The sequence below is a fragment of the Papaver somniferum genome, chromosome 2 (assembly GCF_003573695.1).
Source record: "Papaver somniferum cultivar HN1 chromosome 2, ASM357369v1, whole genome shotgun sequence".
Lineage (NCBI taxonomy): Eukaryota > Viridiplantae > Streptophyta > Magnoliopsida > Ranunculales > Papaveraceae > Papaver > Papaver somniferum.
In genome coordinates this window covers 46,456,273-46,482,987 of record NC_039359.1, presented here as the reverse complement: position 1 = coordinate 46,482,987, position 26,715 = coordinate 46,456,273, and the positions used below count along the sequence as shown (strand labels likewise).

The window sequence follows — 26,715 nt, the reverse complement described above, 5'->3', positions numbered from 1 at the left end:
CTTTACCGTTCGATAGAAAGTCTATCTCCATCAACTTTTCCCATGATGGTGCGGCTAGTTTGCCAGTCCAGCTGGCATGTCAAACAAATATATTCGTTGTCGCTAATAGGAAGCGGCCTTAATTTGTACAAGAGACTCATGCAAAGGTACTATCAGTAGTCCGAGTTCATGCAAAGGTACTATCAGTAGTCCGAGTCTCTAGACTACTACCCGAGCGTCTCTAGACTACTACCCGAGCTCAAACTGCAAAGGTACTATCGATTGGTGAGAGTAATGCTTAAACGCCAAAAACACGGTTAATTGTAATTAAGAGGATTGTAACCCAACAAGCGCTCTCGAGCATATCAATCTTAGAAGTAAAAAAATCAATCTAAAGGTATAAAGATAGAACTGGAATTACATTCTTTTCAATATATACAACTTTTTTGAGAACTTTCAACAATTAAGGCTACAACACGGATGGTACCATCATTTATCCATAGCTCGACAATCAACATGATTTCTGTAAGTATTCAAGATGAATTATGATTCATAAAGACTAGCTATATCATTGACGTCAGGTATTACTACTTTTAAGTCCATACCTTCCATTTCTGCTCTTAAAATGCGCAACTGCAAACGTCTCCATTTTCTCTTCAGCAAGGATAGAGGAGGGTTAATAAAATATTTAAAGGAAGCCTTGATCATGATCTTGATAAACCAGTACAAAACAAGAAGCACCATTTCCACAAGTTTTGTAGATGCTCGTATGGAGGAAGACATCTTTCCCTGCCACCACTGTAAATCCATGGCGCCGAGGACCTTAATGTTTCACCTAGCTTAATGGAAACAATTAAATGGATAATGTGTTTGTTCCATGGATATTTATATTGTTGTGGATGTATTCTTGGAACTAATAAAAAAATTCATAGTCTTTGTGTTTCGAATCTTTTTCTACCGGTATTTAGGCTGGCACTCAAATGGAATGAGCAAAGATGCCAGATATGGCGCTTGAGTCGAGCCATGGCCTACTCTTGTCGTTGACTCGTTGTTGATGTTGTGATATGCATCACTAAACTATGGCAACTTGCACCTTTTGGCTGCTTGATCTTAGTGTCTCGCTAACTATGAAGCTTTTGGAGATATATATATTTAGGCCGACCAACTTTCCTACTAGCAAATCAACACTGGAGCTAACACCTTTGGATGATATTGGCTATTCAATTAAAGTTTTATCTTGACGGCACAGCCACACAGGTTAATCACATGATAAAGAAAAACATTATTTTATTTTTGTTTTTGATAGTCACGCAAAAGATTTGGTGCCCCAAAGGTTTCAAACTCAAGCGGTTGATATCTAGTTCGTGCTCTCACCTATCTTATGTTTTTATTTTGTAGAAGAAATTGAACTCCGAATCCACCTACCTTACTTTTTACTTGTCGTGCATCTAAAAATGGAGTTGAAAAAAGACCCGCCATCAAGAAAGGCAACAGCTTTGGCCTCCATACATTGCTTAATCCAATATCATCGCCCAATATTTTATACTAAAATGATATCCGCAAACTATTTAACTACTGCTTATGCGGTTCATGTCACAAGTCCAGTGACGACTAGGTCCAACCTCCATCCTGAATGGACTTCTTCGTGTTAACCATTAGCGCACACAAGTACTCGTCCACCAACCTTGAAAAAAAATAACAAAATCTAAGTCGATGACCGAGTCAACTCCGAATCTGTGCATTTTCTAAGACCCATCTGTAGTTGACTCAGCCAAGTTCTTACGTGAATCAGACTTAAGCAATTGGACATCTGACTAGTCACCTAAAAGTCTCCTGGATCTGAAACGTAATTTTTGTTTCAACAGTTTCTCTTTCTCTTTCTCCTGACCTTCCTTCACGATTAAGTGTCTTCTTCTTCCCCCAAATCAAAATTTGTGCCCCAGAAAACAAAAACCAGAAACTGTGTAGAGAGATTTGTAAATAGAGAGAAAGAGAGATGTGGGTATTTTATCTGATCTCTCTTCCTCTAACACTGGGTATGGTATTATTTACATTGAGGTATTTTGCTGGACCAGATGTTCCTCATTATGTTCTCTTTACTGTCGGTTACACCTGGTTTTGTTCTATTTCTATTATCATCCTTGTCCCTGCTGATATCTGGACGGTAACAACAACCCCTTTTATTTTTCTCTTCTTTCTTTTACAAATTCATATTTTGTTTTTATTTGTTGTTGATCAAATGTATTTGCTATAACATTCTTAATTGCATGTTTGATTGGATCGCTTTCAATTTGATTAGTAAATTGGGGTTTCCTTTCTTTTCTTTAATGGGGGTGTACTGGTGTTTGTTAATTAGTGAATTACTTAGGTGCTCCATGGAGCTGAATTTCACTGATTTTGGTTACATTTTGGATCACCAAATTAAAAAGGGGTTTTCTTGTTTTGTCATGCAGACTACGATTGGACAGGAGAATCGCGGTATTGCATTCTTTTGGAGTTGGTCATATTGGAGTACCTTTTTACTTACTTGGTAAGTTAGGAAATATATAACACTATCTCCTTCCATAGCATCATAATTAATGAGTTTTTACTCCAGCTTGTTTGGTTTAGCTAGGAAATTGTTGTTCCCCATTTCTTCTGAAATTCTTGTCTACTATGGTCTGCAACATTTACCAACATTCTGCCTTAGAGTTAGTTATGGAAGATCGATTATTCATATTTTGAAGGGCTCAATTATTCATAGATCTTTGGTACTTGGGAATATCTTGATAGAACACATACTGATGTAGAGAATCATGAATGAAGCATTTGCATCAAGAAAAATGTCATATAAGGGAAATGCATGTTGTCTGAATTGCCGCATCTAGACTTAGACTATACACTCTACTCCACCACTAAGTTTGAGCTAATTTTTCGTCAGATGGTTTCTTTACAATGAAATAACTGGTTTACGTGTATTTTCTTTTTCACGCGTAGAATAAGAACAACAGTTTTATATATTGGGTCCAGGGTTTTATTTGAGTACAAGCTGAAAGTCTATAAGATAGTTAAAGGAATCGTTTCTCTGCTGATTTCTTTCTCTATTAAGATTGTATATAGCTGGTCCATAGTGGTTTCTGAAATTTTTTATTGGCTTGCACATCAGTAATGCAACTGACATCAGATCCATATGATATTTATTGTGCTTTCTCTATGTAGGGCTGTGGCACCCATTATTCAGGGCTATGAAGATGCTGGGGACTTCACTGTGAAAGAACGATTGAAGACTAGTGCGCATGCAAATCTTGTTTTCTATCTGATTTTGGGATTTGTTGGCCTTTTTGGGCTCATTCTACTAATTATTATGCGACGAGATTGGTTAGTTTAGTTCTTCCTTTCTCCAAGCTTTTAATTTCCTTTAAGTAACTGTCTGTTTCTTATTTAGATTTTGGTATCTTACTCTCCTTTTTCTTTCTTTACTTCAATGTGTTGTGTCATTTGAAACCTCATAAATACGTGGGTATCACTTCTTGTTTAGTTTACAACAATTTAATTCGAAAGAGGTCTAGAAGGCATGAATAGCACTTTGTTTGACAAATTTTTGTATGTGATACTTACACATGATGTGTACTAGGAAAGCCGTCTTGTGGTTAATGTCTAGCTTTGGATTCAGCACCTTATATTAGTTAGCTGAATTTGTAGGACTTCATCTATCTGTCTCTCATTTGTTTGATATATATGATGGGATGTCTCTGTTTGACTATGAATATGTGGTTTTTAGCTTGGTAGAATCTTTTTCCGGTGTAGTCTGCATTCTGTTACAGTTTCTCTTATTTCTTATATCGTTTTTCTTTCTTTTATCACTAGGAGTGGCAATGTGATTGGTTTAGCTATGGCTTGCTCGAATACCTTCGGACTTGTTACAGGTGCATTTCTTCTTGGTTTTGGTTTGAGTGAAATTCCAAAAAGCTATTGGAGAAATGCAGATTGGATCACTCGCCAAAAAGTACTTTCTCATAAGGTTGCAAAGATGGCTGTGAAACTTGATGATGCTCATCAACAATTTTCCAATGCTATTGTCGTGAGTGTACTTCTTCCCTATCTCGATTATTGACTCAGCAGCTAAGTTCTTTCGAATGAGTTTGAATATACCAGACAGAATATGACGCAACTGGATTGCATCTTACTCAAGTATTCCTTCAAATTTATGTCTGTCATCAGGTCGCTCAAGCAACATCAAATCAGATGAGCAAGCGCGATCCTCTAAGGCCCTACATGAACATTGTCGATAAAATGTTGAATGAGATGGTACTTGTTCTTTTGCACAATAAACAAGATTCAATTGTCTCCTCAGTCCTCGGGCGATTTTTAAAGTTAGATTTATATATTTTTCAGTTAAGAGAAGACCCATCCTTCAAACCACAAGGGGGCCAATTGGGAGAGAATGATATGGATTATGATACTGATGAGAAATCAATGGCCACACTAAGGCGCCAACTCAGAATAGCTAGAGAAGAGTATTATCGGTACAAAAGGTATGTCAACTGATTTGATTTACTTGAAGTAATGATCAACACAGTACTGAGCTTGTTAAGGGGGACACAGTAAACTTTTGCTTGTGGACTGGGCCATCATATGGGATACTTAAACTGTAGATTAATAAGCCTTTCGAGTGTTTGAAAATTATAGATCACATTTCACTCACATCATTTATGAAATCAGAAATCAAAGTTACTTCATTATCTCGCTAACTACTCTTGTTTTGCAGTGAGTATATGACATACGTCATGGAGGCTCTTGAGCTGGAGGATACCATAAAAAACCATGAGCATCGTGTTTCAACTGGATGGTTTACTTTTAACCTGTTTACTGTTCTGTTCTTCCTTCAGTCTTTGTTTATGCTTAATACTTCCTAGATATCCACCCATTATCCTTAGTTTACATGGAAAGTCATTTCTTCAGTTCCTGATTATTCCTCATATTTTCTGGGTAAAAAATGGCAATAGTTTAGTCCGTTTAGAAAAATATTCATGCTTGGGCGGGGTAAGTAGTATATTACCCAAGAATATATATGGATGTAAACATCTATTTATAGCACCACTAGCATGGTAAAATATCACTTGTCCTAAACAGTGTTATCATGCAGTTGTCATCAACTTTAGAATTATCCGGAGTACTTACCTATAATTCGGTTTATAAATCTTGCTCGGCTATCTTTTCTTAGCCAAAAACTGATATAAAATATGTGTGCTTTTGTTCTTGCAGGAAATATATTTCTAGCTTCAGACCTGCTCGTAAAGGCACCCTAGGCTCCATTTTGGATACGCTAGGTAGACTTTGTTTTTCATTTTTGTCCTTTTTCTCCTGTTAAGATTAATATTTTCCTTGGAAACTAGGATACATAGCAAAGTTCAAGGTGCATTTTCAGTCCACGTGACACCTTAAAACCACGTTAGGTTTGACAATTAAGTCTGAAACCATTCTGAGTCTGAATAACTACTAAAACAGATATTGTTACTCTCAGAACAACCAACAGTGAAACAACTTCCTCCCTGTTTAGGGTTTGAGGATGGTGTCAGAAATTTCATTTACTAAAATGAGCTAACGAAAACGTATTTAGGTATCCATTTTGGTTTCAATAAAGATTTGGGTCACAAACCAAATCTCACCGGGGTTCCTTGGCAGCATGAAAGTCCTTGTTGCTGTCGCCTGTTAGCTCTAATCATGAAATAGTGGGTGGTTTTTGCAGAACTGGTCTGGCGTTGCGTAATAAGGAAGCAACTTGAGAAATTCCTGGCTATCTTATTTGGTTGCATGTCAGTTGCTATACTTTTAGCAGAGGCGACTCTACTTCCTAGTGGACTTCATTTATCTCTTTTCTCTCTTCTCATTAATGCCATGGGAAAAGAAGAGATGCTTGTGCAGGTATAGCCCAAAAAACTTTCGGATTTTCATTTTCTGGCCTGGTGAAAACAATTATTTCGTCTTGTGATAGTGAATAACAAAAAAATATAGCCGTTGATTGGTTCTGTCCTCAAACAGAACCCTTTTTTCTCCTACGATAAAAAGTTTTTTATCTACTGATCTCTTTACATGAACTAACTCCCTTATTTTTCAGGTAGCGGCTTTTATACCTCTGATGTATATGTGCATGTGCACGTATTACTCCTTGTTTAAGATTGGAATGCTGATGTTTTATTCATTCACACCAAGGCAAACTAGTTCGGTCAGCTTGCTCATGATATGCTCGTAAGTTTTTGGTTGCCTTTTGTTTCATACAATTTCAGTTACAAAATCTTTTATTGAAAATGTAATTAAGTTCCTATTCTTCTATCTTTTCTAGTATGGTTGCACGATATGCTCCTCCAATTTCATACAACTTTTTAAATCTCATCCGTCTTGATGGAAATGCTAAAACTGTCTTTGAGAAGGTAACCTTTGATGTGTTTGTAATCTAACATCCTTTTCCATCCTTTCTTATTTCTTCAGCTACAATTACGTTCTTCTAATTATGCTTTATGCTTATCCCGTCCGATGTACAGAGAATGGGAAATATTGATGATGCTGTTCCTTTCTTCGGGCTAGGCTTTAATAAAATATACCCACTTATTATGGTTGTCTATACCATATTGGTTGCTAGCAATTTTTTCGACAGGGTAGTTGACTTCCTTGGAAGCTGGATCAGGTTCAGGTTCCAAAGTCAAGCTGATGATACTGATGGGTTTGATCCATCGGGACTCATTATCTTACAGAAAGGTGAGGAACTTTATGTTTTCATTTTCTTCTAGTCGGCGTTACATAATCATTTTGGCCTTTTGTTCTTTCAAATTAGCCTACCCCAACTTGTTTGGGACTAAAGGCTTGGTTGTTGTTGTTCTTCCAAATTAGGTTTTCTGCTATACTCTATCAGGATACTCATTTATTAAAAAACTTAAATCTTAGATATCCACTTTAATTTGTTAAAATAAGAATTCCATTAACTGAAATCTCTGGTTACACTTCCAGAGAGATCTTGGCTTGAACAAGGGCATAAGATTGGCGAACATGTTTTTCCTTTGGCAAGGAATTTCAACAATACGAGTATGGATATTGAGACTGGCAACGAAACGGTATTTTTCAAACTGCCCTTCACTGTTATTATTTTAATGGTACCGGACAACAGTATTAAGTTTTCCTCTTAAGGCAATTGAATCCTCATCACAAGTTGGGGTTTTACTTGTCATTGTTTCAAAGATATATTTTCTGACACGAGATAACAAAATTTTACTTGCTGATTGTGTTTAAACTTTCCTTTCTTCTGAACTCTTTCTTTACTACTTAATTTATCACCAGTTATTATTATTACAAGGTCTTGCTGTGTTTTCTAGTAAATGGGAAAATTTCTATTTTACGGCTGAACTTATAAATGTTGTTTAGGATAAGGTTGCTATTGAATTGAAAGCATCAAGTCAATCAAACTCTTCAACAGAAGCATCTCGTAAGTACGCGTCGAGCAGAGAAGCCATGGAAAATAAGTATGCTGCGATAAGACAACAGCAAATCAAACAGGCATCATCTAACACAATGGCAGAGAAGAACTTCACTTCTGCTAAAGTCTCTTTGCTTGGCACAGGGAATTCCCAGAGTGAGAATAGCACTGATAACACTGCACCTTCTGGATTAGCATCGAAGTGGGTGTCGATGAAAAACGGGTTCCAAACTTTCAAGGCGAATATGGAGGCCAAGAACTTTCTTCCTCTGCGTCAGGGTCAGGACACAAAACTGATTTCTCGTGTATCCTCATCTGAATCACTAGACCAAATATTCCAGAGATTGAAAAAACCTTCCGGAGGTCATGATAGCTATGGTGATGAAGACGATGACGATGATACAGAAATCAGAGATATGGGTTCGTCCAGATAATTACCAAGCAGTTATAGAATTGGGCATTTCGATCTCAGGTTCGGTTTCAACTCATGAACTCAAAAGTAGACATCTGCCAGTGAGAGATGGGTAGTAGATCAGTTCTTAGTAAAAAATTCTTTGGATTTGGACTACCTTCAGCATTAGTGAGGGTGGTTTTAATCTGTACAGAAATTTATACAAGGTCGCTGACGAGTAGCTCCTTGATGAGCTACCAATGCGATATACACGCCACATAAAAAACAGGAAATGAGAAAAGGATATGTTGTGGTTGTATTGGGGAAATTTTGTAAAACACTGATATGTAAACCGAAACGTGGTGTTCTGTATTTTGGATTCAAACACACGCATGGAATGAATATAAGGTTCTTTTGTCCCCCTCAATAAAACTGCTTATTTGATCACGTTTCAATTTCTGACTATGAAGTATGAACAATGGATAAGTTATGGCAGATAACTCATCAAGGAACATTTCCATTTCGACTATGCAATGGATGAGTAAGGGCACTATGCTCTTAAGCAAATTCTTGTCCTCTGAATTTGCAGATAGGACATGTACTTGTGTTTTTTTGTTGTGTGTGTTTTCTATTAATCTTCCCTAACATGTAATTTGTTTTCCAGGCCATAAACTCGTCAGTTTACAGCCTAAATTTTATCTTTGTCAAAATAAATCGCGTGGTTGTGTGCAGGGACATTCCAAGTTTTCCGTGCATCTCTGATACTTGCAAAAGTCTTACTTTCGCACACAGCTTTTGCTTTTTTCCAAATATTGCTTTGCTCTTACGCTTGAGTTTACGTCTATGACCATTTTGAGATGGAGATGATCCTGATCGACCTTTTCCCATCAATGACCAACCATCACGCCTCACCTCATTCTAAATATGTTGACCAGGTCCAAATGTTGTTGACAACTCTTTTTTTTTAATAGGAAAGATAGATAAATTGATAAGGAAGAATTATATATCATTCTTGTCCTTTTGAATGAGGGCATTTACCCATTCCGCACAATTATTAAGCCAATTAAAATAAAAAGAGCTAGTTCTTGCAAATTTGGCTAAGGTATCAGCCAAATGGTTTGCATCTCTATGAACTTTGCTACATTTTCAAAATTCAAATGTTTTTAAGAAGAAAAATTGTATCATTTACTACATTTTGAGTAGTCCACTTCACAACATCAAGCTTTCCATTTATTGCTGTAATCACATTCTGACAACCACCTTCAAGTTCAATCCTTTCCCATCCTTGTTGCTTTGCCCACTTCACTGCTTCCAGTACTGCATTAGCCTCTGCCTGTTCAGGGTCTATTGCACCACATGCCCCTCCCCGCAGTCCATTTCTATTACCTGCAAAATCTCTAGTTGTTAGTCCCCAGTCTGCAAGATTATGTCTATCAATAAAAGAGGCATCAAAGTTGATTTTGATTACTCCACGGACTGGAGGTTTCCAAAACTTATCAATCCGTATGGGAGAACCATTATCCGATAGTCTTAAAAGGTTAACCCTTTTCCAATCTTCCACTTGCAATCTAACATTATTAGAGAGCTCTATAATGTTAACATTTTTATTCTCAAAAACTTTAGCACACCTAGCTTTCCAAATCATCCACAAAGTAAAACAAACCACATCATAAAGAGATAAGTCTCTTTGCACGGGATTACTTGGTATCTGAAAGAAACCAGAAACCCATTGGTATATGCTCTGATTCTGCAAAATAAAAGTAAGACTAATATGCATATTGTTCCGAATGAAGCTGGCTGCAGAGCATTCATAGAACAGGTGATGAGGAGTTTCTGGAGCATTTGTACAGAAAGGACATTGATTATCCTGATGCCTAGTAAATCTGGAAAACCTGCATTTAGTTGGCAGGCATTGATGTAAAAATTTCCAGATAAAAGTGTGAACTCTAAGAGGTAACTTGTGTTTCCAAAAAGCTTTCCAATTCATGGCTAAATTGTTTTTAGTAGGTGAAAAGGCGAGGGTACCCAAATATACCTCAAGCTAAAACTTTTCCTACCTATAAGTCCTTTCTCTGAAAGTGATTGTTTATTTACTGAGTCGAGACAATACAACTAATCGGTTCACACTTCGTGTGATCGTCTATGGATACGAGATCGAGACAATACGACAACGAAGTATGTTTACTTGATACAAAGGTTCGGACATAACCAAACACAATAGGATTGCTTATCAAGTAAATAGAAATTAACGTTTGTGTAATTTACTTTAATTATAATAAAAACAATTATAATGCGGAATATATAAGTAAATGACACAGCAAGATTTTGTTAACGAGGAAACCGCAAATGCAGAAAAAACCCGGGACCTAGTCCATAATTGAATACTCTCAGGATTAAGCCGCTACACAAAATTACACTTAACTTCGTATAGTTGAGACCAGGTAACTAACCCTATAGTTCACCTAGTTTCGTTTATATTCCCACGCCTCCAACTTATGAATAAGTCACGTACTTGGAACAATCCCTTTGGTTCGTATTCCAAACAGTAAAGGAACAAGAAATATGTTTGGTATCAACTCTATTCAACCAAGTGATATGAGTCGACAAAGGCTCTTCCGTTTATCTCAACATAAACTCCTTCGTCGGGTCTAGATCTATCTTATGTTCAATCACCCAAAGGTAACCGTTTAAGATTAAGCCAACAACACCTTTAATCCGAAGAACAGTGTTGATGCCGATATACTCAATTAATCAATCCAATCTACCACAAGGATAAATCGATTATTAATTAGATCCTCTTTTACCCAAACAAGTATTGTGCACACCAAAGATTATAAAACCCAAGTCAGATCTTCAATATCTTCTTTGTCTTCAAATTTCTTAAATCTTCAATAAAAACCTGCACACAATCACTTGATTCTCTTGTAATCAATCACGTATAGAACGGAGTCTGTTAACAATGGATTATCACAAGATCGTCTTTAGAACTAACAACAGTCTAAAGATCCATGTCGAAACTCTGAACTATTTTGAATGAATCTTATATCAAAAGAGAAGATTCTTAAGAATAAACAAACTAGATGCAATCAGATTTCAACCACCGTTTGTCAATCAAATCAATCGAAAACAAACATAAACTACAATTATCTATTTTCCCACCAACGGGTCGTGCTAGAGCTTCTCAATCCCAAAGAAGACTTTAAACTGAGCGGCCGTAAGAGATTTCACTTAATTAGATTACTCTCCTCTCCAATAGGCGGCTACACCAGTAACAAAGACAAAAGAGAAAGTCTGTTGTTACGAAGGATTAGTTTGCTAGAAAGGCAAACTTCGTGTATTTATAGACAAGGAAGTTTGGACACCAAGGAATTTCCAAAACCGAAAATATTCTCAAGATATTCATTAAATCACAAATTCGGTTTCCATAATTCCTGTAAATGCTCTGTCCAAAAATAACAATCGAAATCTCTCGAAAAATCTAATTAGTAAATGCATATTACTAATTCTGTAATTTCCCTACAAAATGAAATTAATAACCTTAATTAAAAGATTCTTAACTTACTTATGTTTCGATCCTGGGATTCTCTTCCCTTAGCCGTTAAGGAATATCTTTGAACAATTATAGAAATAAACATTCACAGCACATGTTCAAAGTTTGTCGACATATTTACTTTGTAAGTTCTCTATCACACTTACAACCTTGAAACCGATTTGCCACACTTCTAACCAAGTTTGGAATTGGTTCATCTGACTTTTAAGAACTATGCGATTGATCAAACCAACATTCAATCACAATCATGGGTTTAACGGTTCTACCAAAACAAGTTTCGGTTCTACCTCCATGTGAGTACTACGCATAGTCACACTAGCTTCCCAAAGATTCTGTTGACTAGGTACTAGGATCGGTTCCCCACATATATATGGTATCTAACTTATATGTGTTGCACATGTCCATAGGATCGGTTCCCCTTTCTGCTATAAACCTTGTTGCACCCCATACAAGGATAGGTTCCCCTTGATGTACTGCACCCCTTACAAGGATCGGTTCCATTTCCCTTACTAGGATCAGCTCCCTTTCCCTTACAGGGATCGGTTCTCTTTCCCCAAGGCAAACATAATCCGATCATACCACAGGTGATTACTTAAGATTGGTTTTACTAACAAAAGTTATATCGATACAAAAGTCAGGACTTTGTGAATAGTTCTACCAAAAACACAACAAGTTGTGAGCGGTTATACTCTATCACACATATTGGTTGTTCATAAGATATGCAATGAATAACAAAACCAATAACTCCTGGAAACTTCCTTTTCGGTCCACAAACAATTTTATGAACTTACTTACTTGGAACATATGTAAACATTGTTCCCTAGGATGAAATCCTCAACTCATACACATACATAATCACAATAGCATTCAAATGATTATGGCGATGTCTTATCTACAAAGTTTAATGGTTAAGCAATAAACCTCGTATTGTATTCCTTAATACTATGTCTATCTAGAGTTCATATATGCTTCGCAGTTATGTTTTCAATATGCACGACTTGAAAGATATGTTAGGGAATGAAACAGTTCAAGTCAAATATCACTAACCTCAAGTGGAAGGATGATTGTTATCGTTGTAGCTCCTTGCTTCTTTACATCTTCAATACTTCGCAATACTTGTAATGTCTCATATCCTAATACTTTCAAGCTAACCTATACGAAGTTTAACTCTAGTACATAATCAAGCGACTCTTAACATGAGTTTTGATTCACTAAAATATGACAACCAAACTTGACATACCAACGCTTGGTGGGTTCAACCAAGCAATGCTCTAACAATCTCCCATTTTTTCAGTTATAGTGACAAAACTCTTACATCATATGGATAAACAAACTACAAGAATTCATTACACTCCGCTTGATTCCCGATTCAACAACACAGTAAAACTGCTTACATTCCGCTGTTGACATTATAATAACAAAGCTAATACTCCCCCTAAGGAATATAAGTATATATTCAATCCGCACGTCTTTGTTATACCAATCTATATGACATGTTACCCCCCCCCCCCCCCCCCCCTTAGTCTGTGCTTTCACTCTTTCGTTAGATAAAACATTCAAGTATCAATGTTCTTTTCCTTAGTGATACCAATTAACATAAAATCAATGCCGGTATCACTTGTTTACTCCATATATTTCTCCCCCTTTTTGACACAAAAATGACGAAGAAACGAAAAAATAAAGGACAACACGAAAAGAATCTTACAAATCTCAGAATAGACTTGCAAACATGTAGTGTTATGCATGAGGGTTCCACACATCACGTTCTGATAACCAATATCAAAACCGAAACTAAAAGTAGTCTTATTTTGATATGTTACCAGGGAAACAATTGCCCGCAACAATTTTTCCATTTAGTTTAGCAAACCAAAAAACAACTAATCACATTAGTCCCTTTGCTAAACCGATTGTTCAAAAACAACCGCTTAATTCGATAAGACCAAAATAAAGATAAACTCCATTTTTCTCATCAGGTACTAATTATCCATAAACTTAGACCTTTCAATTTTAAACAAACCAAATACTAGGTTAGTTAACTAGCATTTCCTTGTTTAGGCATTCAATTAGACTTGAATAACCGAAACTTCACTTTGATAAGACAAATTAAGATCAGAATTAACTTAGTTTCTTATCCGGAATCGAATTGGACTAAACAACTCATCTCGTACACATATTATTTTGTTAAGCCATAAATAATTCATACAAACCAAAATAAGTCAACTTGCATAATTATTCACCTCAACCGGAAGCAATTGAAACAACACAGACATTAAAAGCACCGCAATTGCACCATAATTTTGTAAGCCTAAAAAATTGATACCATGCAAAAGCAAGATAAAAATAGTTTTTCTTAACCGGAACCAATTGAATCACACACACATCAATTGTACCGAAATTTTATAAGCCTAAACGATTGATAGAACACAATAAAGCAAGATAACAATAGTTTTTCTTAACAGGAACCAATTGAAACACACATCCACACACACATCATGGAATAAATATCAATTGAACCTAAATTTTGTTAAGCAAAAGCAACAAATATGTATAATATAAACTCAGGCTTTTCTTAAACAGGAAAACAATTAACTAACAAGATTGTTACCTCAAATTTCGCATCCACTTCTCCAATATGATAGCATCTTCGTCCAGGGAGAATTTATATTGAAATATCACCACGTTGTCATCCTTATGCATAACAAAAGAATAACAACATACCTCAACCTTTACCAGAGAAAGGTTGAAAACCGGTTTTAACTATTGCAAGCAAAAGTTGAAAACGTCGAAATACATATGCTTTTATGCTAAACCAAAACCGATTCAATATATTGTGACTTTTTCACATACTGTTTCTATTAGAACCCCTCATAATCCTTTGATAAAACCTACCTACTAGGGCTAGCTAAATCAAAAAGTCACCCAAACCATGAGGGTTCACAATATATGAGATCGAATATTAAGGTAGTGAAATCGTAAACAAACATCTCATAAACATACATATCAATAAGATAAAAGCAATTAAGCACAAGCTATGTAAACCAAAAACTATCATAAGAAAAATTACTAATCAAATAATTTTATTCATAATAGACCAATACAATCAATGAAAGAAATCAAAAATTGATGTCTATTATACTAGATTAAGTAATACATCAAAATAACTTAATCTCTAGTGACCTTCTGACGGGAGTTTTTCAAAGGTCATGCTCAATTTCCTCAAATTTTTTAGGATCTTCATCGATAGCATCTCGACTGATATCTCGGATTCTACACACAGTACCTTGGTTATGTTCACAGGCTAAAGCATTAACCTTCCGATTAATATTTCTTGCATACTCCCTAATCAGTTTCCTTTGGTTACGGATAACGGTTCTTAGTAATGCTGCATGTCTGTAATGAGTTTCGATGGTACTGAGGAGGACTTGTCGAAGATTGATAATATCAACCTTAGCATCCAAACTTTTTTGGACAAGGAGATGAGTCACATCATCCTTTTCATTATCGATGTTTTCACAACCAGATTTCTTGAAGGTATTATCAAGATGTAAATTTTCCTTAAAAGTCATTCCAGTCAAGGCTTTCAGAAGTTGTGCTTGAGATCTGGTTTGAGAGTTCGTTCTTTTGTATAAGTTCTATGACACTTTGAGTACTAATACAAGGAATACCTTTAACACATTCCTAACTTAGATATCAGCCTTAAATAAATAATTTTGACAAGATTCGAAAAAGATTTTCGCATCTAATGTGTTACAACAACACAATATTTTTCAAAGAGATTATCTCCCAAAAAAAAAAAATCGGTATCAATAGATACTAGCTTATCCTTTTTACACAAGTTGTTGTAAGACAACCTTTCTACTAAAGAGATGATTCATGTCTTTAAGGTATATTATATAATCTCTCTATGTTTTATAAGAGATATTAGTTGGATATCAGCTCCCCAGGTATGTGTGTTTCCTTACATCCGAGGATTGGGCAAGGTAAGGATGCACACTCCAATGCGGTTAAGCACTGGGATGAGGATAATCCTCATCATACACTCCAGGAGGAGATTTTTGTTCCTTTTGAACATAATCATGTTCTTTTTCGTGGGTTCTGAACCCATCCTTTTCGTTAAGGGAATTGTGGAATACAATATCCTTAGTTACATTGCGCCCAGGATGGTATGTTCCTTGAACTTGAACCCGTTTCTTCTAGATATGCCAGCCGACAGTTTTCTAACTTCTCTTGTTCAAGACGTTTTATATGTCCTCTTAAGGTTTTCATGTTTTTCTAAACATTTTTTCATACATACCTCTTGGCATGTAACTGTAAGAAGATTCTCAAAAAGGGCCTTATTCCTTATTTGTGAGTGTTCCAGCGAATGAGTAAGATTTTCACACTCTATAGTCTGTTGATGAACTTCATTGCATAAAGCCAATTTTTGTTCCTCATAATCTATCAGATTATTTTGAAGACTAAGTGTTTCTCTCTGTCCTTCACATATTCTTGCATTCAATTGAACAATAAGTTCTAGAACATCATTTAGACTGTCAATGGATTTACCCCTTTCTGAAATTTTTTCAATATGTTTGAAAAAGCTTTCCATCATTTTAGCAAATTCAGAACTCGGGCTAACGAGTGAATCGAATCCCTTTTCAGAAGATTTCCCATAATGAATTGGAGACGAGTCCAAACCTTGTTTCTTGAGTTTCGAACTCAACCCCTTTTTGATCAGGAATCTGATTCGTAATCAAATTATTAGTCATAAACTTTTTCTTTGATTTTCGAAAAGACTTTCGAGACCAATTTCCATTGGTTTTCCTTGAGATCTTGTTCTCATTATCTTGACTTATATTAACTGAATCATCCTTTGGATTCATTCTTATAGGTTGGATCGCACCAAACACAGATTGTTAGATCTTTTCGTGTTTGCCTGCTCTGATACCAATTGAAAAGGCGAGGTTACCCAAATATACCTCAAGCTAAAACTTTTCCTACATATAAGTCCTTTCTCCGAAAGTGATTGTCTATGGACGGAGTCAAGACAATACAACTAATTGATTCACACTTCGTGTTATCGTCTATGGATACGATATCGAGACAATGCAACAACGAAGTATGTTTACTTGATACAAAGATTCGGACTTAAACAAACACAATAGGATTGCTTCTCAAGTAAATAAGAATAAACGTTTGTGTAATTTACTTTAATTATAACAAAAACGATTATAATGCGGAATACAAAATTAAATGACACAACAAGATTTCGTTAACGAGGAAAACGCAAATGCCGAAAAACCCCGGGACCTAGTCCAAAATTGAATACTCTCAGGATTAAGCCGCTACACAAAATTACACTTAACTTCGTATAGTTGAGACCAAGTAACTAACCCTAGTTCTGTCTGTATTCACATGCCTCCAACTTATGAATAAGTCACGTACTTGGAACAATCCCTTTGGTTTGTATTCCAAACAGTAAAGGAACAAGAAATATGTTTGGTATAAACTCTATTCAACCAAGTGATATGAGTCGGAAAAAGGCTCTTCTGTTTATCTCAACATAAACTCCTTCGTCGGGTCTAGATATATCCTATGTTCAATCACCCAAAGGTAATCGTTTAAGATTAAGCCAACAACACTTTTAATCCGAAGAACCGTGTTGATGCAGATCTACTCAATTAATCAATCCAATCTACCATAAGGATAAACCGATTATTAATTGGATCCTATTTTACCCAAACAAGTATTGTGCACACCAAAGATTATAAAACCCAAGTCAGATCTTCAATATCTTCTTTGTCTTCAAATCTTCTTAAATCTTCAATAAAAACCTGCGAACAATCACTTGAATCTCTTGTGATCAATCACGCACAGAATGAAGTCCGTGAACAATGGATTATCACAAGATCGTCTTTAGAAATAACAACAGTCTAAAGATCCCTGTCGAAACTCTGAAATAGTTTGAGTGAATATTATATCAGAAGAGAAGATTCTCAAGAATAAACAAACTAGGTGCAATCAGATTTCAACCGCCGTTAGTCAATCAAATCAATCGAAAACAAAGATAAACCTCAATTATCTATTTTCCCATTAACGGGTCGCGCTAGAGCTTCTCAATCCCAAAGAAGCTTTAAACTGAGCGTCCGTAAGAGATTTCACCTAATTAGATTACTCTCCTCTCCGATAGGCGGCTACACTAATAACAAAGGCAAAAGAGGAAGTCTGTTGTTACGAAGGATTAGTTTGCTAGAAAGGCAAACTTCGTGTATTTATAGACAAGGAAGTTTGGACACCAAGGAATTTCCAAAACCGAAAATATTCTCAAGATATTCATTAAAGCACAAATTCGATTTCCATAATTCCTGGAAATGCTCTGTCTAAAAATAACAATCGAAATCTCTCGAAAAATCTAATTAGTAAATGCACATTACTAATTCTGTAATTTCCCTACAAAATGAAATTAATAACCTCAATTAAAAGATTCTTTACTTACTTATGTTTCGATCCTGGGATTCTCTTCCCTTATCCGTTAAGGAATATCTTTGAACAATTATAGAAATAAACATTCACACCACGTGTTCAAAGATTGTCGACATCTTTAGTTTGTAAGTTCTCTTTCACACTTACAACCTTGAAACCGATTTGCCACACTTCTAACCACGTTTGGAATTGGTTCATCTGACTTTTAAGAACTATGCGATTGATCAAACCAACATTCAATCACAATCATGGGTTTAACGGTTCTACCAAAACAAGTTTCGGTTCTACCTCCATGTGAGTACTACGCATAGCTAGCTTCCCAAAGATTCTGTTGACTAGGTACTAGGATCGGTTCCCCACATATATATGGTATCTAACTTATATGTGTTGCACATGTCCATAGGATCGGTTCCCCTTTCTGCTATAAACCTTGTTGCACCCCATACAAGGATAGGTTCCCCTTGATGTACTGCACCCCTTACAAGGATCGGTTCCATTTCCCTTACTAGGATCGGTTCGCTTTCCCCAAGGCAGACATAATCCGATCATACCACGGGTGATTACTTAAGATTGGTTTTATTAATAAAAGTTATACCAATACTAAAGTATGGACTTTGTGAATAGTTCTACCAAGAACACAACAAGTTGTGAGTGGTTATACTCTATCACACATATTGGTTGTTCACAAGATATGCAATGAATAACAAAACCAATAACTCCTGGCAATTTCCTTTTGGGTCCACAAACAAGTTTATGAACTTACTTCCTTAGAACACATGTAAACATTGTTCCCTATGATGAAATCCTCACATCATACCCATACATAATCACAATAGCATTCGAATGATTATGGCGATGTCTTATCTACAAAGTTTAATGGTTAAGCAATAAACCTCTTATTGTATTCCTTAATACTATGTCTATCTAGAGTTCATATATGCTTCGCAGTTATGTTTTCAATATGCACGGCTTGAAAGATACGTTAGGGAATGAAACAGTTCAAGTCAAATATCACTAACCTCAAGTGGAAGGATGATTGTTGTCGTTGTAGCTCCTTGCTTCTTCACATCTTCAAGACTTCGCAATACTTGTAATGTCTCATATCCTAATACATTCAAGCTAACCTATACGAAGTTTAACTCTAGTGCATAATCAAGCGACTCTTAACATGAGTTTTGATTCACTAAAATATGACAACCAAACTTGACATACCAATGCTTGGTGGGTTCAACCGAGCAATGCTCTAACAGTAGGTTTGACACTCAGTTGACCATCTAGTATAGCTCTATATACAGATTTGATAGTGAAATTTCCATCATTGGAAGGTTCCCATCTTACCTTGTCCTGACCAAACATAGGCATTATAATATCAGTTATGTTTTTGACAGTATTATCATCAAACGAAGCATTTAAAGTGTCAATATTCCAATCCTTAGTATCAACATTAATCAATTGACTAACAAGAGTCATACCTGTCGAGCTAAAGTTTGATGAAGGAGGTTTCTGCATATTTGGAATCCAGTTGTTTTTCCGTATATGAACATTCTTACCATCACCAATTTCCCAGACATAATGTTTTTTCACAATGCTCAAACCAGTGCAAATACCATTCCAAATCCAAGAACCTTGGTTTCCTATGTAGTAATTTAACAAGTTTAGATTAGAAAAATACTTCTCCCTTAAGATAACAGCCCATTGTTCATCTGGGGAATTTATCACTCTCCAAGCTAATTTGGTAAGCATAGCTAGATTAATGATATCAGTTTTCCTAATATTAAGACCACCTAACTCTTTAGGTAGAGATATGTCATACCAATTTTTAGGATAGTAACCTTTCTCACCTTCCTTTTTACCCCACCAAAATTTTATTTGAATGTTGTCCATTTCGTCAGTGAGTTCCTTAGGCATATGGAAGACAGCTAAGTGATGATTATCAAGGCTACCTAACACAGATTGTAGCATGACAGTTCTATCAGGTGGAGAGATAAAAATTGTTTGCAAAATGTCAAGTCTACCTTTATGGTTGTCTAGAAGGTGAGCAAAAGTATCATACTTCCTTTTCTGCAACAACAAAGGTACCCCTAGATACTTCTCCTGTAAGGACATTCTTCTTATTCTAAGGATGTTAGAAATTTCATTCTTAACATTAGGTGGCACTTTATCACTGAAAGCAATAGCTGATTTATCAAAGTTAACAGCTTGGCCAGAGAATTTGCTAAACTGTTCTACTATTGTTGCTAAATTTCTAGCATCCTTAGTTCTAGCTTTGACAAAAATAAGACAATCATCAGCAAAGAATAAGTGAGAAATAGCAGGACACCTCTTAGTGGCTTTAAACCTATGTATTAAGTTATTTTGTTCAGCATGGTGAAGAATTCTAGATAGAGATTTCATACAAAGGATGAACAAGTAAGGAGACAAGGGGTCTCCATGTCTAAGACCCCTTTGTGGAGAATATACGTTACCTGGAGATCCATTAAGAAGGATTGAAGTTGAAACTGTAGAGATACATTGTTCTATCATTGTGCACCATTCATCATAGAATCCTAGTTTTTTGAGACCTGCAATAAGAAAACTCCACTCAACCCTGTCAAATGCCTTAGCCATATCCAATTTAATTGCCACTCCTCCATCTTTAGCTTTAGTTTTTTTTCATGATATGTTTAAGTTCATGAGCTATTATGATATTATCATGAATAAGTCTACCAGACAAGAAAGTTGTTTGGGCAGGAGAAATAATTTTACGTAAGACAGTTTTTAGTCTAGAAGCCATGAGTTTAGAGATGATTTTATAAGAGACATTGCACAAGCTAATTGGCCTGAAATTTACTGCACTCTTGGGACATTTATTTTTTGGTATCAAGGTGGTTAAATTATGATTCAGTTGTTTTAACAATTGATGGCTATGAAAAAAGGCTTTTACCATTTTAACAACATCAGGACCAACTGTTTCCCACATAAGTTGATAGAATCCAGGAGGGAAACCATCTGGTCCTGGTGTTTTCCATGGATTCATTGCAAAAACAGTTCTCTTAATTTCATCATCAGTAGGCATGGAAGTTAACATAACATTATCAGCATTTGTGATACTACCAGAAACAGTATTAAGAAAAGCATCAGGATTATGAGGAAAAGAAGTTTTACTCATGCTGCTAAAATGATTTAACAGTTCAGCACCAATATCATCTCTATTATCCAGCCAAATGCCTAAGTTATTCTGGAGGGATTCTATTTGAGTTATTTGTCTCCTATAATTGGCCCTTTGGTGAAAGTATTCAGTATTCCTATCATCCTGTAGGATAGCCTCATCTTTGTTTTTCTGTCTGCAGTTGTCAAGTTTAGCTGTCAAAACTATAAGTCTTGATTTCTAGTCTACTTTTTGCTATGTCTCGGATTAGGATATAATGTGTAGTTGAGATTTAGACTTCACGGCGTTCATCGATTAAAGACGAAAAATTACTAAAGGAAGTTTGTGGAACTTCAGTCATTTGATGTAGACTCGGAATGTTTCGTATTGATCGTTTGATCACTTGAAAATTGCTATAAAGCTAATAGTTTGTGTGAGATAGCTATTCTCGTCTACTAAGAATGTTTCAATGATTGAAATGGAGTTTCGAACAATTAAACATTGATTGGATATAGCACAATATGCATACTTGTATGATAATTGTTGTAGATATATTCCAAGTCCGGGAACTTAGTATGCATACCCGTTTGCGTACTGGTTTAATAGTTGAAGTTCCGGAACTTAGTATGCATACCCGTATACGTACCGGATTAACATTTCAAGTCCTGGAATTCAACTGAGTTTGGTCGTGAACGACAGTATGCGTACCTGTTCGCATACTGGCTGACAGACCAAGTCCGGAACTCTAAGTATGCGTACCCGTTTGCATACTTGAGTGGGTTATGTTCTAAAATATGTTTTTCATGAACAAATACATTTATTTAATAAGGAATGCAATCTTTTGTAAACCGTGGCTATAATGTTCATGAATTGGTTCGAGTGAATCAAAATCGATTTTGCTTCAACTGTGTCTTGTATACTTCTATGAGAATGTAAAAAATTTAACAACTCCATAAATAGTTTCATTGAGTCATTTGAACTAATTGTGATTAAGATGAACAAGATTGATAATAAATTTCTCATATAACTAACTTCGGTTAACTATTGTCGAGCCAACAACATGTACACGTTTAGGTATAATTACCCATATATAAATGAAGTTATATTTCATTTGTGTGTAACAAGCTAAGTTCGATCTGACGGAACATATTAGATTGAATCTAATCAGGTTTTCATATAACGGTGAATATTGAATGCTTTGTGACAAAGGTAACATTGATTGCAAACCCTGATTTGAAGACTATATAAGGGAGAACTCTAGAAACTGGGAAACCTAGCTAATACCCACACCTCGTGTGTGATACTAGTTGAGACTAGAGTCGATTATCCTTTAACCTAGGTTTTTATAAAACCATTATAGGTTAACGACTTAAAGACTTTATTGGTATTCTTAAGCCAGACCCAACTATTTTCTCTGTATTTGTGTGTTCTGATCTTACTTTGTTCTATCGTATTGAGTACTATCTTCTCTAAGATTTGCTAGAGATTCAATCTCCGATAGGTAAGATAGAAATAGTCTCAAATATCTTCGTTTCATCGTCTGTCATTCCTCAATATCTTGTTCCGTTTCCATACGGTTAACATCATTGTGAGGTGATTGATACTAGGTTGTTCAGCGGGAATATAAGTCTGGTGTATCAATTGGTTCCTGTTCAGCTTGATTTATCAAAATACGGAACAAAAACTCGTAGGTATATCCATGGGAGACAGATTTATCCATTCAATGGACTTTTATCAAGTCTTCGGCTTTAGCTCGTAGCAACTCTTAGTTGTGGGTGAGATCATCTAAGGGAATCAAGTGCGTAGGGTCCCGCTACAATTCAGAGGCGTAAGGAACGCGAATGTACCTTAATCAGTGTGAGATTGGTTAGGGCTCAACTACATTCCAGTTCGAAGTTAACTTGTAGTATGCTAGAGTCTGTAGCGGCTTAATATAGTGTGGTGTTCAAATCTGGACTAGGTCCCAGGGTTTTTCTGCATTTGTGGTTTCCTCGTTAACAAAATTTCTGGGGCCTGTGTTATTTCTTTTCCGTATTATATTTTCTATATAATTGAAATATCACAAGTTGTGCGTAGTTTAATAAATTTGATTGTCCAACCTTTGGTTGTTGATATAAATTGATTGACACTTGAACATTGGTCTTTGGTACCGTTCAAGTGGTTTCTCATATTAATCAGGCTCACGGATTTCTATCTGTTTGATTTGATGATTACATTGAGAAACACAGATACAACTCTTGGATGTATTTCCATTGATTTAGTCTGATTGTCTAGTTGATTCTCTTGGATTTATATTGTATTTTGTCCATAAAAATTGCCTAAACGAAATACCGGGAGTGGTTGTTAGACCCCCGCTTTTTCAGTTAATATAATGAATGAAAAAGAATGATTCAGACTAAATCTTTAGGGGGGTGTTGCAGGACTTTTGGAAAGGCTGTTGCGATCTGAGAACCCATTTGAAACTCATGAAAGAGTATGTACTGAACAAAATTGGAATCAATTACTTAGCAAAAGTAAATTCAATAATTGAGCCGACCGACCGGAGGGCCTAAAAGGAGGGAGTCCCTTTTATGGTCGCTTTTTAGCAAAATGAAACCTAACACAATGTCAAATTTTGATAAAAATATTGGATCTTTCAATCCTTATACTACAATCCTATGAATGATGATTGTCTGAATATTTGTACGGATGAAAGTAGAATGATAGAATCCAAAATTGTTTACAAATTCAGCATAACTTTAACTATGATGAATCCTATTTCTTCTTCAGGTATTGGTATAACTCTTATAGACTTTGTAGGCAACACAATTCAGCATAGCTTTAACTATGATGAATCCTATTTCTTCTTCTGGTATTGGTATAACTCTTATAGACTTTGTAGGCAACACAATTGAAGCCAGAGGAGCCACCTGCAATTGCAATACTATGGAGGAACTAGAGAGGAGAGGAGCGAAGATAGGTTTCCATTGGGAAAGAGAGTGGAGTGGTCATGAGGTAGCTTTCCAAAGTGACTCTCTGCCTACTTTGGTGCTGCTGAAAGGAATGTATGTTGAAGTTATGAAACATAGATATTCGATCAGGAATGATATTCAGGCCAATGTGGAAGTCATAAACTTTAGAATTTTGGAACTTGTTTTATCTACTAGACTAAATATAATGTGGGCAGCTAATACTGCAGCTTATTGTAATATTTTAAATCTCCAAAACAGTTGGAAAGGAGAGGATTTAGGCTATCTTTTGAACTTCTTTAATTCTCAGTATTTCAATGAAAACATTTCATGGTCGAATCCATTGCATATCATGACAAGAACTATAAATGTGTAATGTTAGAGGGGATCTTCCTCTATTTTTGTGGGAAAAAAAAAGATAAAAAAGAATGTAATTAGTGAGGATTTTCACATAATTCCTTATGTATCCTATTTTCCCGCATGTATCCTATTTTTTCAGGTGTATAATTGGCAAAGAAACTCGAATATAACATATTAAAAATCCATGCCTCGGAATTCTACAAATTTTATCTTGTTGGAAAGATTTTAAAGAAATCTAGTACAAACAACAATATCAAATTTAGAGTTTTACAAAACATTTGAAGGTATTTATCCTTTTAGGCACAATTTTTGAAAATTGAATACATAGTCATTATGAAAACCACCACAAAGGATGCATGACACATTATGCAGCTACATTTTGGTTTATGCATAAACTAATTTGTCGTTGCAACTAATTAAAAATTTACCTTATTTGTCTTCTGTTCGTCCGGCCCTCTCCACCTTGGCTGCAATGTTCTAGTATTTGAATCAATTACAAATGATATGAGTCCAGAAATCATCAATTACAAAAAAATGGATAAAACGACATGCACTAACAAAGTCGATATCAATGAAAATTCAGCAAAATTGACACTCAAAATAATTTAACTGAGAGAAATAACCACTTAACTTCAATCAAAAACAAAGAAAAATGTGAACAGAATGAATAATAAAAGTTAAAAGAGTATGCTAGTGAAAGAAATTGAGATATCTAAGAAGGAGATAACCTCTCTCGAGGTTTATATACTCAAAAATTTTGGGTTATTGTTGTAATGTAACGCATGAACTTTATTACCGAATATGAATCAAAGCATTGATGGATCCAGGATTTCAAAACGAGGATGCCTAAAAAATAATTGCCGCACCCAAACCAACGTGAGAGCGAAACATCATTTCTCCTTAAAATCACGAATGAAATAAGATCAGATTCCTTAAGCAAAACAATGTACAATAATGCTCTCAATAGATTCAGCTTGTGACAAGGAGAAAGTGGAACTTCACATGAATATTTTGGTCAAGCAGGAAAAAGAAAAATCGGCATTCATATTGTACAAGCACATATGCTATGACTTGGATGGCACAACAAAGAAAACCAAACGCCTCCTTACCAACTAAAATCATCATCGAATTTTGATACTCAATTGACAGCACAGACTCTAGAAAAAATGTAAATCCGTCTTTGTATAAGTATCGCAGGCTAGTCCGATCTGGCCAGGTCAGACCCGGTTGAAAGCAGGCTTGGCTCAAGCCCAGGCTGGGCTCACTCGTAGGCATTTCAGTCCCGTCCGGCCTGGCCTGTCCAATTAACATGCCAACTCTAGCCAGATCACAGGCCGGACTAGCCTGTCCAATTAACAGATCAACCCTCCCTAGATCACAGGCCAACCCTGGCCACGTCGGACTAGCTTGCCATACTATTAGCTTTTTTTTATTGCAAATGTCTTAGATAGACGGCCACCGAGACTCGAACACGCATCCTCCATTCTCATGCAACCAGATGGTCTATAGCAACCTGTGTGCTCAAAATGTCGATGTACGGAATCATTGTTATAAAAAAGTATGAGGTTTGTCTCCATGATAGCTAGGGCTATCAGACGGACGACGTTGGATGCAATCCCGATCCGACGGTCGGGATATTTCGAATATGGTTTTTGCTTGGACGGGTGGGAAATTTCGCTTATTAATAAGTGGGAAGGCGTGGATCAACGAATTTGGGGCTGGTGACATTCGCTTTCGTAAATAGTCTTTTCACCTGCGAGAAATCTATACGATTTTCCCCTCTTTTGTCTCCACAAACACTTTTCCTCCGTCAATTTTTTTTCTCTGTTTCTATCAATTCTACCTTGCTGAGGTTTTAGTTTGGAATAAATTAATGGAAAAATTATCTTCTTCTTCATCTTACTTCCTCCGTTCTTTTTTAATAGGCCAGTTTCTATAAATAAAAGTTTCAAAAATAGGCCAGTTTCCTAATTGGGAAAGTCAAATGTTATTTTAATTTTTTGGGACCACTTTTCTCTTAACTTCTTTTGATGACAAGTGTCATGTGGACCGCTTCACTTTACTTATTTTGCTAACAAGTGTCATGGGGACCATTTCACTTCACTTCTTTTATTGACAAGTGTCACGAGGACCACTTTCAATGATTAGTTCTCTTAATTTCCTTAAATTTCGCTAAAAACAAAACTGGCCTATTAAAAAAGAACGGAGGGAGTATATAAAATCTTCAAATCTACCAGTTTCCCACTCCCTTTTTCTAGCTTACTCACAACATAGAATCGTTTATAAGATTGTTGGAAAATCGTTGAAACCCTTCATCATCCTCCGTGTTTTAGGAAGTGGAGCATCTATCTCAATTTCATCAAAATTATAAGAAAGTGAGATGCTAAAGAAAGGGATTTTTTTTTCGTTACAATGTAAGTGTTTTCTATCTTTAATTGACCGATGGAGAAC

The 26,715-nt window shown here is 35.9% G+C and overlaps 1 protein-coding gene across 1 annotated transcript; it reads left to right on the top strand.

The window, feature by feature from the left end:
• The first annotated feature begins 1,833 nt into the window (after window positions 1-1,833).
• Window positions 1,834-8,249, top strand: LOC113347547 (LMBR1 domain-containing protein 2 homolog A-like). Its single transcript, XM_026591228.1, has 14 exons — window positions 1,834-2,143; window positions 2,433-2,509; window positions 3,178-3,336; window positions 3,826-4,039; window positions 4,180-4,266; window positions 4,354-4,493; window positions 4,727-4,807; window positions 5,224-5,288; window positions 5,708-5,883; window positions 6,077-6,207; window positions 6,302-6,389; window positions 6,501-6,714; window positions 6,964-7,067; window positions 7,375-8,249. The coding sequence occupies exons 1-14, from the start codon at window positions 1,976-1,978 to the stop codon at window positions 7,858-7,860; spliced, it is 2,190 nt and encodes a 729-aa protein (XP_026447013.1). The 5' UTR covers window positions 1,834-1,975; the 3' UTR covers window positions 7,861-8,249.
• Window positions 8,250-26,715: the final 18,466 nt, after the last annotated feature.

Excerpts from the sequence above, each read along its gene's own strand:
- LOC113347547 (XM_026591228.1), top strand. The coding sequence starts at position 1,976 with ATGTGGGTATTTTATCTGATCTCTCTTCCTCTAACACTGGGTATGGTA. Across the intron at positions 5,289-5,707 it reads CTCCATTTTGGATACGCTAG|AACTGGTCTGGCGTTGCGTA; the intron begins GTAGACTTTGTT and ends TGGTTTTTGCAG. Across the intron at positions 6,390-6,500 it reads CTAAAACTGTCTTTGAGAAG|AGAATGGGAAATATTGATGA; the intron begins GTAACCTTTGAT and ends TCCGATGTACAG.